General features: G+C 33.3%; 3 protein-coding genes across 3 annotated transcripts in view; 2 read left to right on the plus strand and 1 right to left on the minus strand.

Moving 5' to 3' along the window:
• Positions 1–5,247, minus strand: part of Gas41 (YEATS domain-containing protein 4 Gas41) — a 34,795-nt gene extending 29,548 nt beyond the window's left edge. Inside the window, exons 1-3 of the mRNA XM_072538762.1 lie at positions 5,090–5,247; positions 4,749–5,030; positions 3,994–4,183 (exon numbers count right to left, since the gene is read on the minus strand). Coding sequence (XP_072394863.1) covers positions 3,994–4,183; positions 4,749–5,030; positions 5,090–5,137 — 520 coding nt within the window. The 5' untranslated portion in view covers positions 5,138–5,247. The remainder of the gene's footprint in view (positions 1–3,993; positions 4,184–4,748; positions 5,031–5,089) is intronic.
• A 1,834-nt stretch (positions 5,248–7,081) lies between these two features.
• Prx6a (Peroxiredoxin 6a) lies at positions 7,082–8,581 on the plus strand. The gene is made up of 4 exons (XM_072536973.1): positions 7,082–7,276; positions 7,463–7,837; positions 7,929–8,001; positions 8,355–8,581. The coding sequence occupies exons 1-4, from the start codon at positions 7,191–7,193 to the stop codon at positions 8,481–8,483; spliced, it is 663 nt and encodes a 220-aa protein (XP_072393074.1). The 5' UTR covers positions 7,082–7,190; the 3' UTR covers positions 8,484–8,581.
• Positions 8,582–22,336: 13,755 nt separating this feature from the next.
• LOC140445132 (uncharacterized) overlaps positions 22,337–22,599 on the plus strand; it is a 28,405-nt gene continuing 28,142 nt past the window's right edge. Inside the window, exon 1 of the mRNA XM_072536972.1 lies at positions 22,337–22,538. Within this exon, the coding sequence (XP_072393073.1) occupies positions 22,441–22,538 (98 nt within the window). The 5' untranslated portion in view covers positions 22,337–22,440. The remainder of the gene's footprint in view (positions 22,539–22,599) is intronic.

Here is a 22,599-nt window from a genome sequence, read left to right on the forward strand (position 1 = left end):
ATAGTTCCGATAATTGTGTAGGTAGATACTACATGTGTGTCAACATTTCGCGACAATATTGTGAAGATAGTAGGGGCAAATAGATCTCATTAATTTAGAGGAAAAAACAATAAAGTTATATTTTGAAGAGACACTAAATATTTCCAAACTTTTTGATTTGTATATCGAATGGATGCACCCATGTCGTCTACTGTAACATTAATGCAGTACCGTGAAATATTCAACAGTGAATTTAACACAGAGATGGATCTGAAGTACACTAAACACATTGTTAATAAGACTTGTAAGACAACTTAAGAAAACGGATAAAGAAATTGCTAAAAATTCACTGGAAACTATAGTTGCTTGTCACGACTTGAGTGAGAAATGTCACCACACCTCAATCTGAACTGTCAATGGTTTATTATAAACGAAAATTATGCGTTTATAATTTCACAATATTTGACATAAGACGCAATGAAAGATCTCGCTACATGTGGGATGAAACTATAGTACATTTGAAAATGATTGATAGCACAAATTTTATAGCAAAGGTCTAAATACAGGGTTAGTCAATGCACAAAAAACGTAATAATTGATAAGTTCTTATCGGAATTTTCACTCGACTTTAATATGACCACCCAGACAAACCTCAAATACAATACATCATAAAATGCAAATGAGCAAACCCTAAGGGATTATGCAATAACTGAACGCCTCAGTGACAGACAACATAAAATTACTTTAATATAAAAAAACTTAAATGTCAATATTACGTATGAACATTAATTTTTATAAAAATACTAAATATTGGTTTAGGACATTTCCTTACAATTTAATAATAAATGGAATGGGTGGAATACTTTAACCAGGCACTTAATATAGAGGAGGAAGAAGAAAACCTGGAAGATGAAAGAGATGAGGTAAGGGGAGCAGACGAGAGGGAAGAGGAACCCCCAACGATTCTTGAAGTTAAAGATACAGTCAAAACACTAGCCAGAAACAAATCACCTAGAATAGATAATCTCCCAGCTGAAATATATAAAGAAGGTGGCCATGATACCATTATGGCATTACAGCAGCTTATAAAGGAAATATGGACACAGAAATCCCTCACAAATGATTGGAATATTGGAATACTTTGTACCATACACAAAAAAGGAGATATCTTTGAATGCTTTAACCACAGAATAATTACGCTTCTAAATGCAGCGTATAAAATATTTTCCTCAGTACTATGTCACCGTATGGCACCATATGCAGAACGGATAGTAGGAAAATACAAGGCTGGTTTCAGAGGTGGTAAATCTACAATTCATGAGATTGCAACCTCGAAACAAATTTTAGAAAAAACACTGGAATATGGCATCGATACTCATCACATATTAATAGACTACAAAGCAGCCTACGACTCTGTGAAAAGAAGAGAAATGTTCAAAGCAATGAAAGAGCTAGGACTACCAAATCAGTTGGTAAATTTAACAAAACTAACTCTCGAAAAAGTTGAATGTAGAGTACGAATTCAGGGAGAACTGTCTGAACTTTTTAAAACAAATAATGGACTGCGCCAGGGAGACCCTCTCTCCTGCATAATGTTCAATCTGGCTCTGGAAAAAGTAATACGTATGTCACAAATCACAATCACTGGTTCAATATATAATAAATCAGTGCAAATCCTGGCCTATGCTGATGATATCAATACTGTTGGGAGAACGGAAAACGCTGTACGGGAGACGTATGTAGCATTAAAAGAATCAGCTACAAAAATGAGTTTAATAATAAACACCAACAAAACGAAGTATATGAACATAAGCACGCAACCACAAATCCTACGTCCACTCGTTATAGAAACCGATGTCATCGAAGCAGTGAACGAATTTGTATACCTGGGAGCCCTCCTTAATACTGAAAATAATACTACCGCAGAATTTGCACGGCTAATAGATGCTATTTTGAGCTCAATCTCCTCCTTGAATCCATAATTATATCGAGAAATACAAAAATAAAACTCTACAAAACAATAATACGCCCAGTCCTAACATATGGTTCAGAGACCTGGATTCTAACAAAAAATAATGAAAATATGTTAGGATGTTTCGAAAGAAAGGCGAATCTATGGAGCAGTGAATCGCAAGTACGCAAGTACGCGCAAAATTTCGGGCCAATGCTTTTTAAATGCATTCATTTTTTCGAATCCTGAGAAAACTAACAAATATTTTTGAAAAATTTAAATGCAGAATGAAAGATTGTATTATTACTGAGGGCCGAAAGTCCCTTAGAATAAACAAAAAGTTTTTTTGAATGAGATATTTAAAATTAAAAATCACACTAAATTTTTTCTTCTTTTTCACCCATGTAACTTATTAAAACAAACATTATAGAAGTTTTCAGGGACTTTCGGCCCTCAGTAATAATGTATTCTTTCACTCTGCGTTTAAATTTTTCAAAAATACTTATTAGTTTTCTCAGGATTCGAAAAAAATAAATGCATTTAAAAAGCATTGGCCCGAAATTTTGCGCCTACGCTCTTAACATATCGAGTTTCCAGAATGTTTCTTCCTCTGTTATGATACGTCTTACAGCTTTTTGCCAATTGTCAGGTGAAATTTTTGATATGGAGTCAGATAATAGTTGACGAACATCGCAACACTTTAATGCTATGTTTTTTTGCTATTTCATCTACACTATACTTTTTTAAATTTTGGTGAATATTGTTTGCATAGCTGCAATAATCGAAGAGTTCTTGCTTTCTCCATTTAGTGTTAGGTAACAGCTTCTTTAATCTTAAATGATAACTGGCATTGCCCATGACTATTACAGAATTGGTCGGTAATAAATCTATCATCTGACTGAAATATTCCTCAAAATCATCAGCAGTCATTTCTTCATGGTAGTCGTTCCTAGAATTTGAAATAATATCTAGCAGGCCTCCACCAACAAATCCTTTATCTTCTTCAATATGAGTGATAATTAAACGGCGACCCTTACCATTTGAAAATTTTAAGTCCGTAGACAACCCTTCTATAAATGCCTGACGAGCATTTGTAACCAGTGTATCTTGCCAAACTTTTTTTTACAAAATGCTCTTCATTTATCCATGTTTCATCTAAATAAAAAATATTTTTGCCTTCTCTCCTCAATTTTCGACTTTGCCTTAAATATTGCCTCCTCTAACAAATAATTTCTTCTTTCTCTATGAGCGTAGATTTTCTATTGTTATTCTCATCAACGAATCCTAATTCACGTAAAGTTTTCCACAATTTATTTCTTTAATGTTTGGCAAAGATTCGTCTTTATTAATGCCTACTAAAAATTTATCCAAAATAGGAATCTTTTTTAGTAAATAAAATGAATGAACTTTTCTTCGAATCGATTGTTTCACAGTATCGTCTATATCAATGGATTTTCTCCCCGTTGACGTTTTAGGTGCTTCTGTAATACTTCCACTCTTTCGTTGCTTTAACAGTCTATGAATAATTGCTACTCCAACTCCGGTCATATCTGAACACTTAGAAATTATACTCCGAACAGTACTTGTAAAATGTTCATGTACAAGTTCACTAACAAACACATTACAAACACAACCAGTTAATCTTAACCAAAATGATTCACAATCTGCAAAACATGTTCTGCCGCTTGGAAATTTTAATCCTAAAAGTTAAGGGTTTATAAACTGACCCTCTCCGTTTTGGAAATCCATAAATATTTTGGATCTGTAGAGATGACATACTTATATCATTTGTTGATTAAAATCACTATGAAATTTTAAAATGATTGGAGATGACAAACAGTTATGGTAATTAAAGAGTTGAAAATCAATCAGAGAGTTAACACAAAATGCAGCTAGTTGTGTCATTAAGGTGCTCAAATAGGTAACAAAATGTGTAAAGAAGAAGTAACATTCACGAATTCCTAATCACCTTCCTAAGTCTGTAATAAAACCCTTTGCCATTTTATATCTCAAATTTAATTTAAATATTAAATAATAGTTTTGTTCTGTTAGAATATACTTACAGTTGGTATTATGGTCCCATCGACCTACAGGTAAGTGTTTTACATTTGTCAATAAATGGTGCATGAGTTGTGTAGGATCTTGAAAAATAATCTCATCATAGCTTTCTGACACCAAACCTTTACTTTGTTCTATACCTATATCTTGTGTATTACCTGAATGAAACAATTTTAGAATGTGATACATCGTAACCTAAAAGCAAAAGTTTAATTGATAAAGATATTATACTGATTTGAGAGGATTGTGTTAATATGGCAAAATATATATTTAACATCTCCAAGATTTAATTTTGTCTGTCTCAATTAACAGATTATTTATTGATATGAGATTTATAACAATATATGGATTATTTATTGCTATACGAGGTTTGTGTTTTTAGTTTTGCATATAGCCGCTTAGAGGGTGCCACCAATAAAACCTACTGACACACATGTAAGCTCAATCTGTTGTTAACATAAATCCAGAGTTTCATTGCAATACAACAATGTCTATACCCATAGACTATGGCTTGTCCTACTAATTGAACCCAGATTACACTCCCAAAATTCAAACATAGCAATATGGGAGACTTTGTTTAGTTAATAAAAATACTTTAGCTCTTTAGCACTGAAAAATAATTTAAGTATTTCTATTTACTGTAATATATTTTGTATAAACCTCAAAATTTTGGTAGAATTTTAAGTCTGAAAACTACTTGTATAATTGTTAGGATATTGACACAACATTCTGAGAATATTATTAGTGAAAACGAACTTACAGGTCTTTCATTGGGATCGTGGAAATATATCTTTATAACAATTTCAAACTCCCCCCATCCAGTTTCACTCAATTCATAGGGTGGTTTAACAACTATTCTGTTTTGGTTTGCATAGCTCTCATGCAATTTAAATTGAACCTTTTTTATGTAAGTAGACATATCTTCATTATTATAAGGCTTTACATAAACTGTCCATTGGTGAGTATGTCCATCTTCTTCCCGTTTTTTTCCAAAATATCTAGCTATATTACCATACACAAGAGGTTTCACTATACAAATACCCTACAATAAAAATGAAAAATAGTTGTATATCAAAGATATATAAAAATTTTAAACATTACCTTCATTCTACCGCCTGAATCAGGTCCAAAATCAGTAGGTAAGCTCATATTAAATTTATTTTATGCTGAATATTTTTAGTATTTTTGTTTATGATTAAAAATTTTAGGTTATAATATACCAAGATTCTTCTGCTTTTATTTCACAGTACCAACATGAAGTAAGCAATGATATCATTGTCTATTGGGATATCTATCTAGGATAAATAAAAAACTGGTAATTCGCGCACTATTGCATAAAACTTCTTTATTGTTGCTACTTCTTTCTTAACTGAGTACATTTCATTCACTTTTTTAACAACAAAGCTTTTTAAACAATAAATCATAAAATATTAATATTGATAATTAAAATACATATTGTTATATCTAATTTCATTTTGACCGTATGCAACCCGTTATACACGTTCTGCACTACGTGTGGCTCAACTTTTACAACAATACTCTGGCAAACGTATTATCAAAGAATATAGACGCTTAAGCGTCTATATTCTTTGGTATTATAATTTTGGAATGTGTTTAATTGGTAGAACAATTTTAACATTTGTTTTTAATGCAGGTTTCAGTCCTCTACGAATAGTAGGTATCACATGACTTTTGACGTAAAATAATTAGGGAAGCATCACTTCAACAGTTTAAAATTTCCCAATGAGTTTCCTATGGCACGTTTGACGATTAACCATCTGGTATAAATAACATTATATTCACATCTGTAACATTTTTTATACATGTTCGATGTCCACATCCGTGTTTGTATCTCATAGATGTAGTAATAGTAAACTAAATCATTACTCATACATATAGGTAACAGAAAAGATTTTGCGTGGATTAGGATTACGTGGAAGTGTATCTTTCTCACGTTGACAAAATTGTTCTTTGTAGCGTTGGGTTCCCACTAAAACTAGCAGTGATTTCTTATTCTGGAAAAAGTCACATCATAGTATAAAAAAGAAAGGTTAAACTGTGGTACCATTAATAAGTTTTAACGCATATATCTATCGTTAGACCTTGGACCGTCATTGGTTGGACCCAAGGATGTATACCTGTATATTACATGGTTGGTTGGACCTCTAGGTTGTTTAATAGAAGTATCAGGGCTGCCAGGTCTAGGGATTTATCCCGAATCTAGGGATATTTCAGTACAAAAGGGACAAAGGGATTTTTTTGATATTTAGTGTAAAATCTAGGGATTTTTGACGGGCTCAAATATGTCCCTACATAGGCCTATTATAATAACATTTTCTTTAATTCAGGTATAAAACCACTTCGTATTAACAGTATTAAATATCGATCTTAGGTACATTCCAAATAATTAATTGGCGATTTCTTAATGCAATACAATTATCAGTTGCATAAATCCGGAGTAAACTACTTAAGTATTCTATTATCAGATGTCGCTAACTGTCCACGTTCTTGGAATCTTTATTTTATGCTACCAAATAGATTTCTGCCAAAAATAGATTCCTATATATTTTCAGAAAGGAGAAGCAAATTCTGGAGCAGGAATTAGGGGATTTTTAAACATCTTAGGTTTTATAAAATAAATAATTAGAGGATTTACTAGGAATCGGGTGAATTACAGGAGTCGTGGAAATATATAAATAAAGTTCTAGGCTTCACCTTCTCATTTTTCTTCTAAGTTGTATTTTGTATTAATTAGATTAAGTGAATAATACATAATAATATATTAAATAGAATATTCAAAGCCATAAATAAGTACGTTATTCTATTTTGGTTAAATTTATTCAAATATTCGCTATTGTACCGTTTAAAATTTAATGTTTTTAAAATAAAGGTATAAAACAACAAGTATTTTATATATCCATGTTATTTTATTAGGCAACCATCAATACATCCCATCATTTTACTCAGAATTAGGCAACCATATATACATTTATTTCAATCTAGGGATTTCTAGGGATATTTTAATGTTCAATTTAGGGAGGACAAAAATTTTCACCTGGCAACCATGAGAAGTATATGTAATTGACAAATGACATGACATACAAGACACATCAACGTTTAAATCGAACGCGAACGGCTAATTTACACATAACCTGAATTTTAGAATAGTTTTCTGCTGATTTCTATAAGAATTTGCATAAAAATGGTTATTTTAGGAGAACAATTTCCTAATTTTTCGGCAAAGACTACAGTGGGAGATATATCATTCCATGACTGGCTAGGAGAATCGTAAGTGTAATGTTCTTACAAAACTTTCTTGATTTGGAAACCCTACTTCTGCATAATATATTATGTTTACAGTAGGTTGTTTTAATTTGAGATATATTAACGTAAACCTGTTTAATATAAAACATTTATGAATGTGTTACCCAGCTATATTGTGCAATTGGTCTTTATATGAATCAACATTTTTAGTTGGGGTATACTGTTTTCTCATCCAGCAGATTTCACACCAGTATGTACTACAGAACTAGCCAGATTAGTCAAGTTAATTCCAGAATTTACAAAAAGAAACACTAAAATAATTGCCCTATCTTGTGACTCAGTAGAGAGCCATTTGAAATGGAGTACTGATATTCTTGCCTATAGTGGTTGTTTAGAGGGCACATTTCCTTATCCAATTATTGAAGATCAAGATAGAGATCTTGCCATTGAATTAGGAATTATTGATTCAGATGAGAAGGACTCTGATGGCATACCACTTTCTGCAAGAGCTGTGTTTATTGTTGATCCAAAAAAGAAGATGAGACTGTCCATTCTATATCCTGCTACCACAGGAAGAAATTTTGAGTAAGTGACTAGTAAAAGTACTGATTTTGTTTGTATGTTTACTTGATTATTATCCTTACTTTCAGTTTTTATTTTCCTCTTTTATTTTCAGTGAAATTCTGAGAGTGTTGGATTCCTTACAACTCTGTGACAAACATAAAATAGCTACACCTGCTGATTGGGTCGTGAGTATTAAATTAATGAGTAGATATAACATATAAACTATTCTAAAAAATATGTATGTCTTACTTATAACTACAGCTCAGTTAATGTATTTATAGTACTACGATCTTTGTAAGAGAATCGTTGCTCAGTGGAGTGCTACACATAAATAAGGGATCAATTCATAAAACAGGTATATCTCTTGTTTATGTAATTTTACACCATGAGCAACAGCACTCCTCTGAGCTAAATACTAATATTTGTGTTGGAAAGATGTAGTACTGTAAATACATAATTATCCAGACCCTACTTATAACCTTTTTTAGTTCGCATTATTTTATTACTATTTTTCTAATACTATTTCAACTATCTACAGCCTGGTGAAGAAGTGATGGTACAACCCACTGTTTCTGACGCTGAACTTAACAGTTTGTTCCCAGTTGTTACAGTTATGACAGTTCCTTCAGGAAAGAAATATTTAAGAATGATACCAGATCCAAAATAAAATGTATTGTTGTGTTTCCTATTATCTGTTCTCATATTTACATAATTATGTTTATTTTGTAATATTCTTTAATAATAAAACAAATACTTAATTAGTAAGTTTTAATATTATAATTTAAGCAACAAAACTATAAGTTACAAAACAAATAAGAATATCAATGTGTTTCCAATATAATCTACAAGTTATATGTAACTTTTAGTTAGGTGGTGTAAATCACAACCATGTAATTAAAATTCAGTATCTATTATTCCATGATTATGACTATTGCTTGTGTTTGATTTCATTCAGTTGATTTATTCTGAGTATGATGCAGTAATCAACAAAAAGTTCTAAATAGCCTAAGCTGTAATAATGACCCACCTTTTTAATACAAACATCAAGTTTGAACGAAAACAGAACCATCAACGTTAAGGTGGCGAATAGAAGACAGAGTCAGTTAGACTGAAATAAAAACAACACATTTTAAAATAAATCTTATTATTAATTAATTAGTTATTATAATTATTATTATATTGTTATTATATTAGAATTAACCTAAATTCAAGTTCCCATTTGAAATTATATTGAGCCACCTCTTAACGTAGTTCCCAATAAAAATCAAGTAATAGTGTTAAGTAAAGAAATAGGTAATTAAAATAAAATAAATACATATAAAAACGAAATGACAAGCGAGGTAGAAATCGACGAAGAGAATAAACGGAAGGAGAACAAGATTATAGCTTCAGAAGCAAAAAAAAGAGATCACCACAGAAAAATGAAAAAGATGAAGATAAAGATATAAATGCAGTTATGATTAGAATGATGAAAGAACTGATGGGGAAAAATGAAGAAATGATGAACAAAATAAAGCAAGTGAGGAAGGAACAAGCCGAAAACAATAAGAAATTAATGATAATGAAGCAAGAGAATCGGAACTTGAAAAGAAAAGTAAAGCAACTACAGGAAAGAAATACAGTAAGAAGAAAAACCTAATGTCAGAATTAACAATGGACGATAGAAACATAAGAGAAGGAAAATTTCATAGCGAGAGAACTGCAAGTAAAGGCGACATTGTGGAATGCCACAAAGATTGGTGAGAATCTCTGCGTTATCGAAACAGAAACAATGATAGAAAAAACAGAGATATTGAAAACAAGAACGAGTTAAAAAAACAGAAAGACCGTATTTACATAAACAATGACCTAGTAATAAAAGAAAAGAGATACAGAAACAAATAAGTAAAGTGGCGAAAGAAGAAAGAGAAAAAGGAAAAGTGACAAGAATAGGATATAAAAAGTTAACCGTAGACGATAGGAAATGGAGATGAATAGAAGGAACAGCTATACAAAATAAAAAAATGGAAACTGTACAAGCTTCAAAAAACTAATATGTAAATAGTAAGCAACAAAGGAAAAATGGTAACGATATGGCTACGATAATGACGATGATTTTAAAGAAAGGAAACAAAAAGATTGAAAGGGGGAACATGGAACTTAAGATGAAGGAGCATTAAGAAATTTAGTGAAATACGTGAGAAATCGAAATAATGGCCTTACAAGAAACCACGCAGCTGTGAAGTGAGGTAGTGAAAGTTGGAAAAAGTACTCTTAAAAGCAGCGGGCCAAATAGATACCTGGGGATGGGTTTTACGGTTTTTTATTTGACATGGAAAGAATTTTCATGCCATATCAGAAAGACATCAATGAAAATGGAGCGGAAGAACAAACCAGGAGCTAATGGAGATTTATAAGAGACGAAAAAAAAGGAAGAAAATCAAAGCACAGAGAAAACTAACGCATGCAGAATCAGATGCTTGCCAGGTTTATCGACCACGTGACCTAAATAAGTAAGGAGAAGGTCAAAAAAGTGATAGTTCTGAGTGTAAAGTTTTTGTTGAGAGATTTTATTCTCTCGATAATTGGAGTAAGGCTATTTGATGGATTTCACGGGATGGGAAATACCAACTTTCTGCAGGCGCTACGCAGAATTGCGCGCTCCGTAGCGATTAGCTTTTATATAATATAGCGCCGGCAATATAAGTTAGACTTATACTCTATAACGGGTCGAATGAATGTTTTATAAGTGTTGATAAGAGTTTTTGTGTGTGTTTTTCCGAATATCCCTGTAAGTGGTACTAGGAGTCGGGCTCGATTTCTGACCCTATCTAAAGTTGCCTTTAGATCAGGTTCCCAGTTGAGCGTCCTAGTGAATAGGAAGCTGTTAGGCTTCCGTAGCGAGCCTTTGTCCCATCAGATACAGGGGGAATTGATCATCGCTGTGGCGAATGACTCTAATCGATGTATTTGGGCTGCGGAACAGAATTGTTTGTGTTTTTGCAGCGTTTAGAGTAACTCTCCACTTATTGCACCATTCTTAGATACCGTTTAAAAGAGTTTGTGGTCTTCTAAAGGTTCTCTCGGGAAAATAGCCGTTCGTTGTAGTAAGAAGGGCAGTGTCATCTGCGTAGAGGTACAGTTTTGTGTTTGGTATGTTTAGGTTTGAAATGTTACTGTAGTATGTGATATACAACAAGGGTGCTAGCACTGAACCTTGGGGAACTCGAGCGCGTGGAGTGAACGGGGTTGATATTTGATCGCTTATTCTCACTCTGACAGTTCGATTCATAAGGTAAGAATCTATGATTTTTATTAACCCATCAAAGCCTTGTGTAACCATTTGGTTACGAAAACACGCCATCGTTTAATGTTAATTGTGGCTCAAGTTAACGCTAGAAATCTATCCGCAGTTTAACTTTTCGTTACTAGATGTCAGTGTATTCAATTTTTTACAGTGTAAAATTCCACAGTTTGTAGCGAAAGAATAGTATAGTTATGTGAATTCATTCGTATTAACGAATGTGCAAATTATGGAACCGAGATTTGAGTAAGTAGTTTTATTAGTTTACTGTTAAGACTTTCCGGCAATTTAAATAATTATTGATATAGTTGAAAAAGTAGGTTATAACATAAAAAATAATGCACGCAACCTGGCTCATTAACAAAAAATTTACATGAGACTGAATCAGACTGTTACCGAATGGTCACACTAGGTTAATAAGAGATCTAATTATTTGTTTATTTACAGGAGAGGTTTGACGCTCCAGGAAGTCCTGGATATGGTTTATAACGATGACAATGATGCAACTGACATATATATATATATATATATATATATATATATATATATATATATATATATATATATATATATATACATCCCACTATCGTTTTAAGCTCTTTTCACGTTGCAGTCATTTAGCATCACCAAGAAATGCTATCATTTTCTATTTATAAGTCGTGTATGTTCGTTTAGTGCACCTTTGTAGGCTTGGCACCGTTGTCGGTTTTTCAATAATCCGATTTTTTTATAAATTAAATTTTTTACATCAAACCACCATTTTAACATTGGGAGGTAAAATTACTGTATTTGGTATCATTTTAAAGCCAATAGATGTTGCCAGTGTTAATACTTAAATAATATTTGAAAACATAAAAATATCGATCGGTTTTGGGTCAAGTTCAAATGCAGACATTGAAACTACCTGCCGACCGGCTGGGGTCAACCAACTAGTTTTTTTATATCAATGTTCAGTTGTTATATTTATTCAATTTAGATATTTTTTCCCAGAGAGTTGTGTAGAGGAATATTTTACATATTTCCAAGCGGTTTAATCGAAGCTATCAGTGAATAGTTTAAGATAAATATTAGATTTTTATGGGATTAGGTCAAAAATATTGGTTGTGATTGGGATGAGAATCACATTTTTAATTATTTAATGTTTAACATTTTGATTTCAATTCAGGAAATCGTTCTCAAAAAACGTTTTTTGTACAAAATGTGTATACACATTTTTACATAATTTGTACAATAAACAAGGTTAAATATTGGAAATCGTATCGTTAAATATTAGTTAATTAAAAATGTAATTTTGAAAAAGACGTACAGTTGATTTTGCTTTGTTTTCTTAAACAATCTTAAAAGGCAAAATAAAAAATTTTGCTTATAAAACGTTTTGTATACATTCTAAAGAAAAATAATTTAAATAAAAGTTGTAGACCATAAAAAGTTTTCTATGTAGAGAAATACCAAATTTAAATACATAAATAATTGAGATAATTCCAAAAAACCATAAACTCTAAGATATTATATGTTTGTAGTAATTTATAAATGTTAATAACTTTGTTTTGTGACTAACGACAGATAATATAGCTACTTGAAATCATGGCAATTGATGAGTTATTAAAGTGTGCTAAATATCAAGCAGATCAAAAAATATTTTACAATTTATTCAATTTGTTTATCACAGAAAGCAATTATTTAAACAACTGTACTTGTCCAAACTCGTATGACTATAACTATAAGTATTTTGTAACTTGCAATCGATTATTTGCGCTTTCAGTTTTAGGGTATATTAAAAAAACTTTTAACATATTATTAAATTTTTTATTAAAAACCAGTTTGAATAGGGGACTTTTTAGTTTTTAGACCACTTAACGTTTTTTTAGTTTCTTTGACAAGTGAGGATTAGGTTATTTCTTCATATGGGCTATGAACAATTGTCTAGTCAAGTCAACACTATTATAGTTACCTATACTTTTCCAGTAGTCATGCAGACGGTTCATTTTAATTGTCCCCATATGGAACTTAAGCTCGAGAAAAGTCTTAAATTCTGTTTGTGTTGTCTCTTTCCAAAACGCAATCCTCGATTTTTCTGAACGACTTTGTACAAGTATTTTGTCAGTCACTTCCACCATTCATTTAATCCAAATCGTCCTCGCCCGATGCTTCTAACAATGATTGTAATTCAGCAGTGGTCAATCTACGTTTATGTTCACATCTACCTTTTTTAGATGTCGAAGGCATATTATTTACATCCATTTCTTTATAAATACTATAACTCACTTTTACGGAGGTAATTAACAATAAAAACGTTCTACTGGAAACTATCAACTTACGACTTCCAATACTATAAGGCCACTTGAGCCACAATACGTTTTTACTCAATAATAGTTCCTGTATAAGTAAAATTGTTTTTTAATGTGCTTCATTGAAGCACACTAGATATATTTCAGTTTTGCCATCACATTCTTCAGAGTATGTTTTAACTTTTTTAACTTTTCTATCGGCATTTCTACTAGTCATGCTTCTTCTTAAAACTTTGTAACATCTTGTATACTTTCTTCTCTTTGTATTATCTACATCGCTTTGCCTTAGATGGTATTTTTGGGTGTAACTGGTCATGAGGGTTACAACATTTCTTTATTTGTAAACGCCTTCGCGAACTCCAGTCTGAACTCAAGGATAGGTTGTCGCTTTTTTTACGTTTTCTATTATTTAGCAACTAAGCATTGACTACTGCGGTATTAAATATTAACTCCATTGCCACTTTCCGGTACCACTTCAGAATTTTGCGTATTGGGCTTTGGTAAGAAGCCACTTGATCACTAAAATCAACACTCTTTTTCACCAAGTTATAATCGAGAATAATTTGTGGTTTTAGTACTTGTGTATAATTTTTCTTTTTATTTGATTAAACCAAGATACAACTATTATGTTTAAATGTTGCAAGGATTAAAACTGGTCTTTTGTCGACCCATTTTATCACTCGTAAAATCAATAATGGGGTTAAATTTCATCGAGAGTAACTGGTTGCAACTTTTTTAATCGAGATTTTATTTTTACATGTTTTTAGAGTAAAACATCTGTACATGAATAATTCGTTTCTTGAACAATGATTTCAATTCATCGACCAATATTATAAAATAAGGTGTTATTACGTCGTCCAGAATATTATAAACTGGTTCTCTTTCATAAAGCATTGGAAATATGGTTTACACTCTATATTTAGAAAAATCTTTTACTGCAACTCTTGTTCGACCTAAACTAAATTAATACACAAAACAAATTAATCTATTTTTTTTATAGAAATGCAGATTCCTGTCGGATTTTTATCAGTGCGGCATGAGTCACTGGTGTCTCGTATATTCGGACCTCTTATCGCATTACAAACATAATTCGTAATTAGCAGTGCGGTACAAGATACATTTATGTCGTATAATCTGAAAGCCGTAATAAGACCATAAGACCGTATGTTATAAATTAATATATTCCTAAAATAATTATCTTGAAACATGAAATAAATACACTAAAAAAGTGCAATATTAAGTGTTATTTAAAAAATGGTATGTCATTCACGACGGGCGTACAGTTAAAAACAAAAGTTTTCAGTGTTCTATTGATTGATTATTATCATCTGGTATTCTGAAAATGTTGACATTTTTTCCTGGTCTGATCTTCCTCAACTAACGTCATCTTTCTTAATTTGTGGGTTGTGTTGTTCAGGTCTCTTTAAGTGTTTTTGTTGGTATCTATACTGAATGATCTTCTTTAGACAATGTACTAATGTAGTGTTCAAATGTGGCATTGCGTGCGTCATGTAGCGCTGATCTTAATTTTCTGATTAGTCGATTATATTTGTGTTCGTCATTAAGATTTCGGCTTCTTGGTCATCTAACTCTTGCTCTTCATTTTTCGACTATTAGTTGTATAATATAATTCGGAGTGTTACTTGTGTTTTCTTGATTTGGAATTGTTAATCGTGTAGCTCCATATGAAATAGTAAAAGATGAAAACGGCAGCATATTCATGCATAAAAAAAGGTAACGCGATAAAGATATCTGAAACAACTGTTTTATGTTATAAGAGATGAAATAGTCCGAAATTGCCAGGTGAACAGGGTACTATAAAGAGGAAGTAGAATTAGCTATGAAACAGCTTAAATGGGGAAAAGAAGTAAGCTTAGACCAAATACCAGCAGGAATTATTCAACTGGGGAAAAAATTAAACGGATAACAATATTCACTCCATTTACAGAAAAGGGGGTGACCCGCAAAAATTTTAAGAACTTCTTTAATAGCCTCCAGTCAACAGTTTCCTAATCATGTTTAAAAAACTTACGGAATGCACTGTATATACTAACCCAAACCGTCAACATACTTGTTGTTGCAGTTATGTATTACGATCAACTTAAAGGTTATGCACGACTCCCCTTGCATAGGTACACAGGCATGCACCCGTGCGGGAGAAAAAAGATTTGTCATAACGTTACATTATGTCACATTTTAACGTTGAATATTTTATGGTCCCCTTTGGATTATAAAACGAATGATCGACTTTTTCTCGCACAGATCCCGCCTATGTAACTTTACAAAGCGAGTCGTTTGCTGGGTATTAAAGAAACGTCTATGGCCATCATATAATTTGACGCTATTTCACGTTCTACGACGCATTCCACGTTTGACACACTGTCTTGTTTAGTTTTCTGCCATTTTATTTATTAAATCCTATCTCATCCTCGTCACAGCGTCAAGGAGCAGTAAATGTGTGCAGTGAACGGGAGGAATATGTTTAACAGTGAACGTTGGAGATTTTTCGAGTCTTTCATATTTTCTTCTTTGAGTGCCTCTCCTATCGGAGATTGGATATCATTAGGGCGATTTTAATTTTATTTACTGCTGTTTTGAATAATTCACTCATCACTAACTCATCAGGTGGCCAAAGTGTTTAAGTTTTCTCTTTTTTATATTCAGTATAACTTCTGGATCGTTATGTATTCTACGTATTACCCCTTCATTTGTAATTTTATCCACTCAACTTATTTTTAGTATACGGCAGTAGCACCACATCTCAAAGCTTTCAAGATTTGTAACATTCTTCTGTTTAAGAGTCCATGCCTCAACACCGTAAAGCTAAGTACTGAATACATACTAAGTAGTTAACTAAAAGTGGACGTATGCAAAGAGATGTATGACGCAATCGTACGGTATTTGATAAATTCTGTCACGTAATATGCCACATACCTCTGTGCGTAAATTCGTTTTATTGCTGCCAGTTTAAGGTGTTATTAGATGCAGCCATGTTGAATTTCTCTCCACTATCGTATTATCTTCGTTAAATCCTATCATTTTAGGCTCCATATATCCTGATTAGACCTATAGGACCTGAGATACGCAACTAAGGCTCTTTTGACATAACATATATAGGAGCAAAGATATATACCTAAGGTCCTTTTGACGTGTTGATGTATTTGATTTCTACGTCGTAGTATTCTATTGGTTAAATGTTACCATTTGAGGTACTGTATGTCACGATTGGACTAATAGGACCGCAGATACATAACTAAGGACCTTTTGATAAACTGATGTATTTTATGTTTCTATCTTATTGTATTCGATTGGTTAAATCCTATCATTTGAGGTACTGTACGTCACGATTGGGCTAATAAAAACCAATATTCTATTGGTTAAATGTTACCATTTGAGGTACTGTACGTCACGATTGGACTAATAGGACCGCAGATACATAACTAAGGCCCTTTTGATAAACTGATGTATTTTATTTTTCTATCTTATTGTATTCGATTGGTTAAATCCTATCATTTGAGGTACTGTACGTCACGATTGGGCTAATAAAAACGAAGATACGTAACTAAGGCCCTTTTAATATTTTGCTGTATTTGATTTCTATCTCATTGTATTCTATTAGTTAAATTCTATCATTTGAGGTATCGTACGTCACGATTGGACTAATAGGACCGAAGATACATAACTAAGGCCATTTTGGCATGCTACTTTATTTAATTTTTATACCTCATTGTATTTTATTTGTTAAATCCTTTCATTTGAGGTACTGTACGTCATGATTGGACTAATAGAACTAAAGATACACAACTAAGGCCCTTTTGACATTGTTCTGTATTTGATTTTTGTATCCCATTGTATTCTCTATGTTAAATCCTATCATTAGAGGTACTATACGTCACGATTGGACTAGTAGGACCGAAGATACGTGACTACGGCCCTTTTGACATGTTGCTGTATTTAATTTTTTATTTCATTGTTTTCAATTCGTTAAATCCTGTCATTTGAGATACTGTACGTCACGATTGGACTTATAGAAACGAAGATATATAATTAAGGCCTTTTTGACATGCTGCTATATTTGATTTTTCTGTCTTATTGTATTTTATTGGTTAAATCCTATCATTTGAGGGGCTGAGGATAGGTAGTTGCAATATATCATATCCCGTTACTTTTAACCAACCATGATGCCAGAATGATTTGTGGATGAAAAGAATATATATATATATATATATATATTCTTAAATTTACTATTTCATTGTGGGTAATATTATATTCAACAGCGATGCCAAATTTCTGATGCTAAAATGATTGATAATGAAAGTGGGATATACATTTTCATGTATATAATGGCATCGAGTAAACGGTAAAACCCTGAACTAAATATATATAATATTTTCACTGTACCATCATTTTAGACTCAAACATTTTCTGGAATAAACTTGTATAACTCAGTAAGGGATAAAAAGAGAAAGCGGATATTTTAAAATATCAACACGGTATCAACACTCTAATCAATGAGATGGTTAAAATTCTTGTAACAAGTACAGGAAAAAAGTTATTAAGGTCTTGTAAAGTAGCGTCGATATACAGATGCTACTTTGCAAGTCGATGCTAAATTGATGGTAAAAGCATAATGTATCGATGCGAAAATGATAGTATGATGTATATATATATATATATATATATATATATATATATATATATATATATATATATATATATATATATATATATATAGTCCACCTGATCCAAATGTTTTAACTGATGAAGATTCGGCTGACGAGGATAATGGTGGATTTGTGGATAACCTGTCCCGAAGACAATTATTAGCAGAAGCCGAGCTGGATTATTTTGATGATGCACCAGAAGAGACTAGTTTTTTTAATGAGATGGAAGACGAGCAAACACCACTAATTTCACCACTTCATACAGAACCTATTACTAGTTTCTTGAAATCATTAAAGAGCAAAAAGTATACTAAAAGAACTTGGATCGATGGAGATTTTGTAAAATCATCCGACTTTCCCAAAGCAGACTACTCACAATTTAAAAATATGAGCCCTATAGATTTATGTGAGTTGTTTTTCTATAACGAAATGCTAGGCCATATTTTAGACGAAACCAGAAAATAGGCTCTTTTTGTGAATTGTCCTGATCCGAAGATTAACTTGGACGAGCTCAAATGTTTTTTGGGTATTTTGATTGTGTCTGAATACAATTTTCTTCCTGGAAAAAGGTTTTATTGACACAATGGGGCAAACATTTCTAATAAAATGGTGAAGGATGCAATGCGTCGCGACAGGTTTATCCAAATAATGCGTTTCACGCACTGTGCTGATAATACGCAAATGGATTTAAATGATAAAATGTGGAAATTGAGACCAGTAATCAAAAAATTACAGAGTACTTTTCTCAAATATTATCAACCAACTGAAAATATGAATTATGATGAGTCGATGGTGAAATATTACGGCCGCCATAATTGTAAACAATTCATTAGGGGAAAACCGATAAGATTCGGTTATAAAGTATGGTGCCTTAACTCCGAGACTAGTTACCTTGTGAATTTTGAGATCTATCAAGTGAAAAGTACCAACTCCAACGATCTTTACCAACTTGCATTTGGAAAGGCAGCCGCTCCCCTTGTCTCGATGTTGGACACTTTGGATTCAATTTAATGGTGTATTTAAAAGAAAAAAGATATGGTGTCACAGGAACAATAAGAGAGAACAGAATACCACAAGATGTTCCACTTGACAATAAAACAACTATGTCCAAACAAACTCGAGGTTATTTGGTTTCAAAAATTTACAAAGAAGATGGTATTATGTTGACAAGATGGATGGATAACGCCGTCGTAACAATGGCATCAACTTCATATGGTGTGCATCCTATTCAACAAGTGAAACGTTATTCACATTCTGAAAAAAAAGTCATCCAAGTTCCACGCCCACATGTTGTTGGAATGTATAACAAGTTTATGGGAGGCACTGATAGAATGGATGAGGATTTAACAAGATACCGTATAAGTATTCGTAGTAAGAAATGGTATTGGTCTATACTTACATGGTTAATTGATGCTGCGGTGCAAAATGCGTGGATACTTTATAAGTGGTCAGGAAGGCCGACAACTAATTTGATTTTTCGACGTGAAATCGCGACTACTTACCTTATCATTAAAAAACCTTCCCATTAAACCTAGTAGACCAACAACAAGTAAAAATAGTTTATCTCTTAACAGAATCTCTGACAACATTAGGTACGATGGGGTTAACCATCTCATTATACCTTTTCCTAATAAAAAACGAAGGCGGTGCGCAGGAGAAGGGTGCTGTTCAGTAGGACGTACGCAGTGTGAGAAATGAGGTATTGGACTCTGCATTGAATGCTTTGCCATATTTCATAAAGAGTAAATCTTACAATATTTTTATAGTATTTTGACCTAGTGTTACCATATGGTCACAGTTTGTAATGTCAAATTTTCGATAAAAAAATAAAATTTAGTACGTTTTTCTGCTTATTTGTATTTTTCCTAAACTAAACTTAGCAAAAAACCATCACTTTTACAAAAAAAATTAATTCAGGCTTTGATGGGTTAATTGTAGGGGTAGCCTGATGTCAATTAACCTCCGAACCAGTCCGTAATGCCAGACTTGAAGGCCTTTTGCACATCCAGAAAAGTGGCGATGGCGATGGAATTGTCGTTTAGAGATTGTGTAAGTTTTGATGTGAAGTCTATTAATGCATTTTGTGTTGATTTCTTTGCTTGGAATCCATACTGAAATTTGGGGATGATATTATGTGTTTCGAGAAAGTCGCTGAGCCTCTCCTTGAGGATAAGCTTGAGGACTTTCCCTAAAGTGTTGATTAAGGATATAGGTCTGTATGATTCCACATTTGTACGAGGTTTACCCGGTTTGGGTATCATGATAGTGTTAGCTACTTTCCAAGGAGTAGGAAAGTAGCTGTTTTTGAGGCATGCATTAATAGTTTTTGTGAGAAGCAGGGTGATACTCTCTGGAAGTTGTTTTAGGCACCTTCTACTGATATTGTCAGCTCTGGGAGAGTTATTTTTGCCGCTTCAGCAATAACTCCGTTTCTCTGACAGTAATAGGGTCCATGATCGGATCATGTTCTGGAATTTGGTGCATGAGAGTATTTCTTACAATGAATTTGGTGTTGAGTTTGAATAAGCGATCAAAGTTAGGATTGTCTGGGGTTTGAAAATTTTCATGAAGCGTGTGTTTGAAAGCTTCGGGTTTTAGCTCGGGGGAGCTGATTATTTGATGGTCGATCAACAGATGTGAGGGTTGAGAAGATTTTTGTTTTGTTAGGACTTTGAGTTTGTTCCAGAATTTAGTCCCATCTCTGTAATCTCGAGGTTTCGAGGTAGTATCTTCCCACTGGCGAGCCTGTAGGCAGATATTTCCCTCTTGATTCTAGCAGAGATGCGATTATACTCTGTTTTGATTAGGGGGTCTCTGTTGATCTTGTATTGACGTAAGAGCCGTCTTTTTTGGTGTATTTTGGCAATGATATATTATGGAAGTGCCGGAGAGAATGGTTTTCATAGGGATAGAGTGATTGATTGCCTCAACTATGTGGTTCTCTATGTGCGCTACGTTTACAATAAAGAATACGTAGGCGGTGGGCCTTGAGGTTTGATTAGTAGGAGCGTGGTTTCTATTTGATACTTTTATTTGTTTGTCCTGTTGGTTTATCAATTTTGGTCTGAATTTCTTCAGAATTTAATGAAGGTAAGGTTCGCAAATGGGCGATGCCGTGACTTAGTACTTTTAATGAGTGGATTTTTTGGTACATCATTGGAATGCAGTTGAGTATTCTGAAGAAGATACGTTGATTTGCGAGGTCTTGGGGAATATCTTTGATAAGATACTCAAAGGTTTTAGGATTGTTAATGGAATTCGTGATATTTGGATTTGTGCTGGGTCTGGATGCGGGGGGCAGCTTGGGTTTGGGGTTGGATAGGAGTGGGTGTTGTTTTGGATGTTGATGGTTGGGGCTGAGTTTGAGCGTTTTTGGGGGCTGATGTTGAAGGGGTTTGTGTCTTTTTTGGGGCTGATTGAGATCGGTTAAGTGAATTAGATCGAGATGGAGATCGAGATTGTGTCGATATCTGCCAGAATTTTATGGTTTGGTTTCTTTCGATTTTTCTGCATTTCATGTTGAAACGGGTTTGTAGTTGGAGAATTTCGTGTTGGAGGTTCATTAGTTCTTGGGCAGAAGAATATGGATTGTAAGAATTTTCCGGGATGTCGATAACGCTGTTATCTTCTTGTAAGATTGCGTATGGGTTTGCAGCGATTGCCGCGGCCTGTGACCTAGTCACTGACCGATTGGAAACGGCTGACCTGGTAGAGCTAGGCATTGCAAGGGGGATTTCGAATCCACACACAGACAGACCATTAGGGGCTTCGCAGCCACACGAATCCAGGGGGCGGTAAGACCCTTCGAAAAAAAGGCTTGTTCCACTAGCGTGCCTTGTGTAGGTTTTTGACAGTGACTATATTTACCTAGCGTTTACCAACGCTGCTAAGGGGTCCCACGATGAACGTCCGCCTCGGAGCGGTAGCACACTCACTACTGGCACTTTTTCCTGCAAGCGGTCTTGCCTAACAAGAGAGAAAGTTATGTGCCAGTATATTCTACTGAAACCCCGTACTAATTAACCTTGTTGACTATCGCCACGTTGGTTTTTCAACAGTGCACTACTTCTCCTTTGGATTATAGGTTCTGCAATTTCAGAGCAATCGCTCTCTCAAACTTCTCGCCGTCATTATTCCGGAGAGGGTATGCGGAGCAGTGACCTTCTCACCTGACGGCTTGAACGAAATGAATATCGTAGTTTTGGTGGAATGTCTCTTGTACCTAATTTGTAATAATGACCGATATGAAATTAGCAACAATTTGGAATAATTTAATTTCTAATTTGAGGTTATGTGGAGTTGAAGAGGCCGCCAAGAAACGTGCGGTAGGGTTGAATGTTGATTATGATTATTTTTTAAATGTTCACACCTAGTTTTACATAGATTACAATGCAGTTTTATTTGGAAACACCTCTATTTATAGTATTTTATGTATCACTATTTTTGCCAGTAACTTTTTTCTTGTTAACCATATACTACATGAAAAAGTAAGTGAATTTATAATGTATATTGTATACAGGAGTATTGAGTAATATTTATATTTTACAG

The sequence above is a fragment of the Diabrotica undecimpunctata genome, chromosome 7, assembly GCF_040954645.1.
Source record: "Diabrotica undecimpunctata isolate CICGRU chromosome 7, icDiaUnde3, whole genome shotgun sequence".
Classification (NCBI taxonomy): domain Eukaryota; kingdom Metazoa; phylum Arthropoda; class Insecta; order Coleoptera; family Chrysomelidae; genus Diabrotica; species Diabrotica undecimpunctata.

Coding starts and splice junctions, on each gene's coding strand:
- Prx6a (XM_072536973.1), top strand. CDS start 7,191: ATGGTTATTTTAGGAGAACAATTTCCTAATTTTTCGGCAAAGACTACA. Junction 7,277..7,462: donor CATGACTGGCTAGGAGAATC/GTAAGTGTAATG, acceptor CAACATTTTTAG/TTGGGGTATACTGTTTTCTC. Junction 8,002..8,354: donor CTACACCTGCTGATTGGGTC/GTGAGTATTAAA, acceptor AACTATCTACAG/CCTGGTGAAGAAGTGATGGT.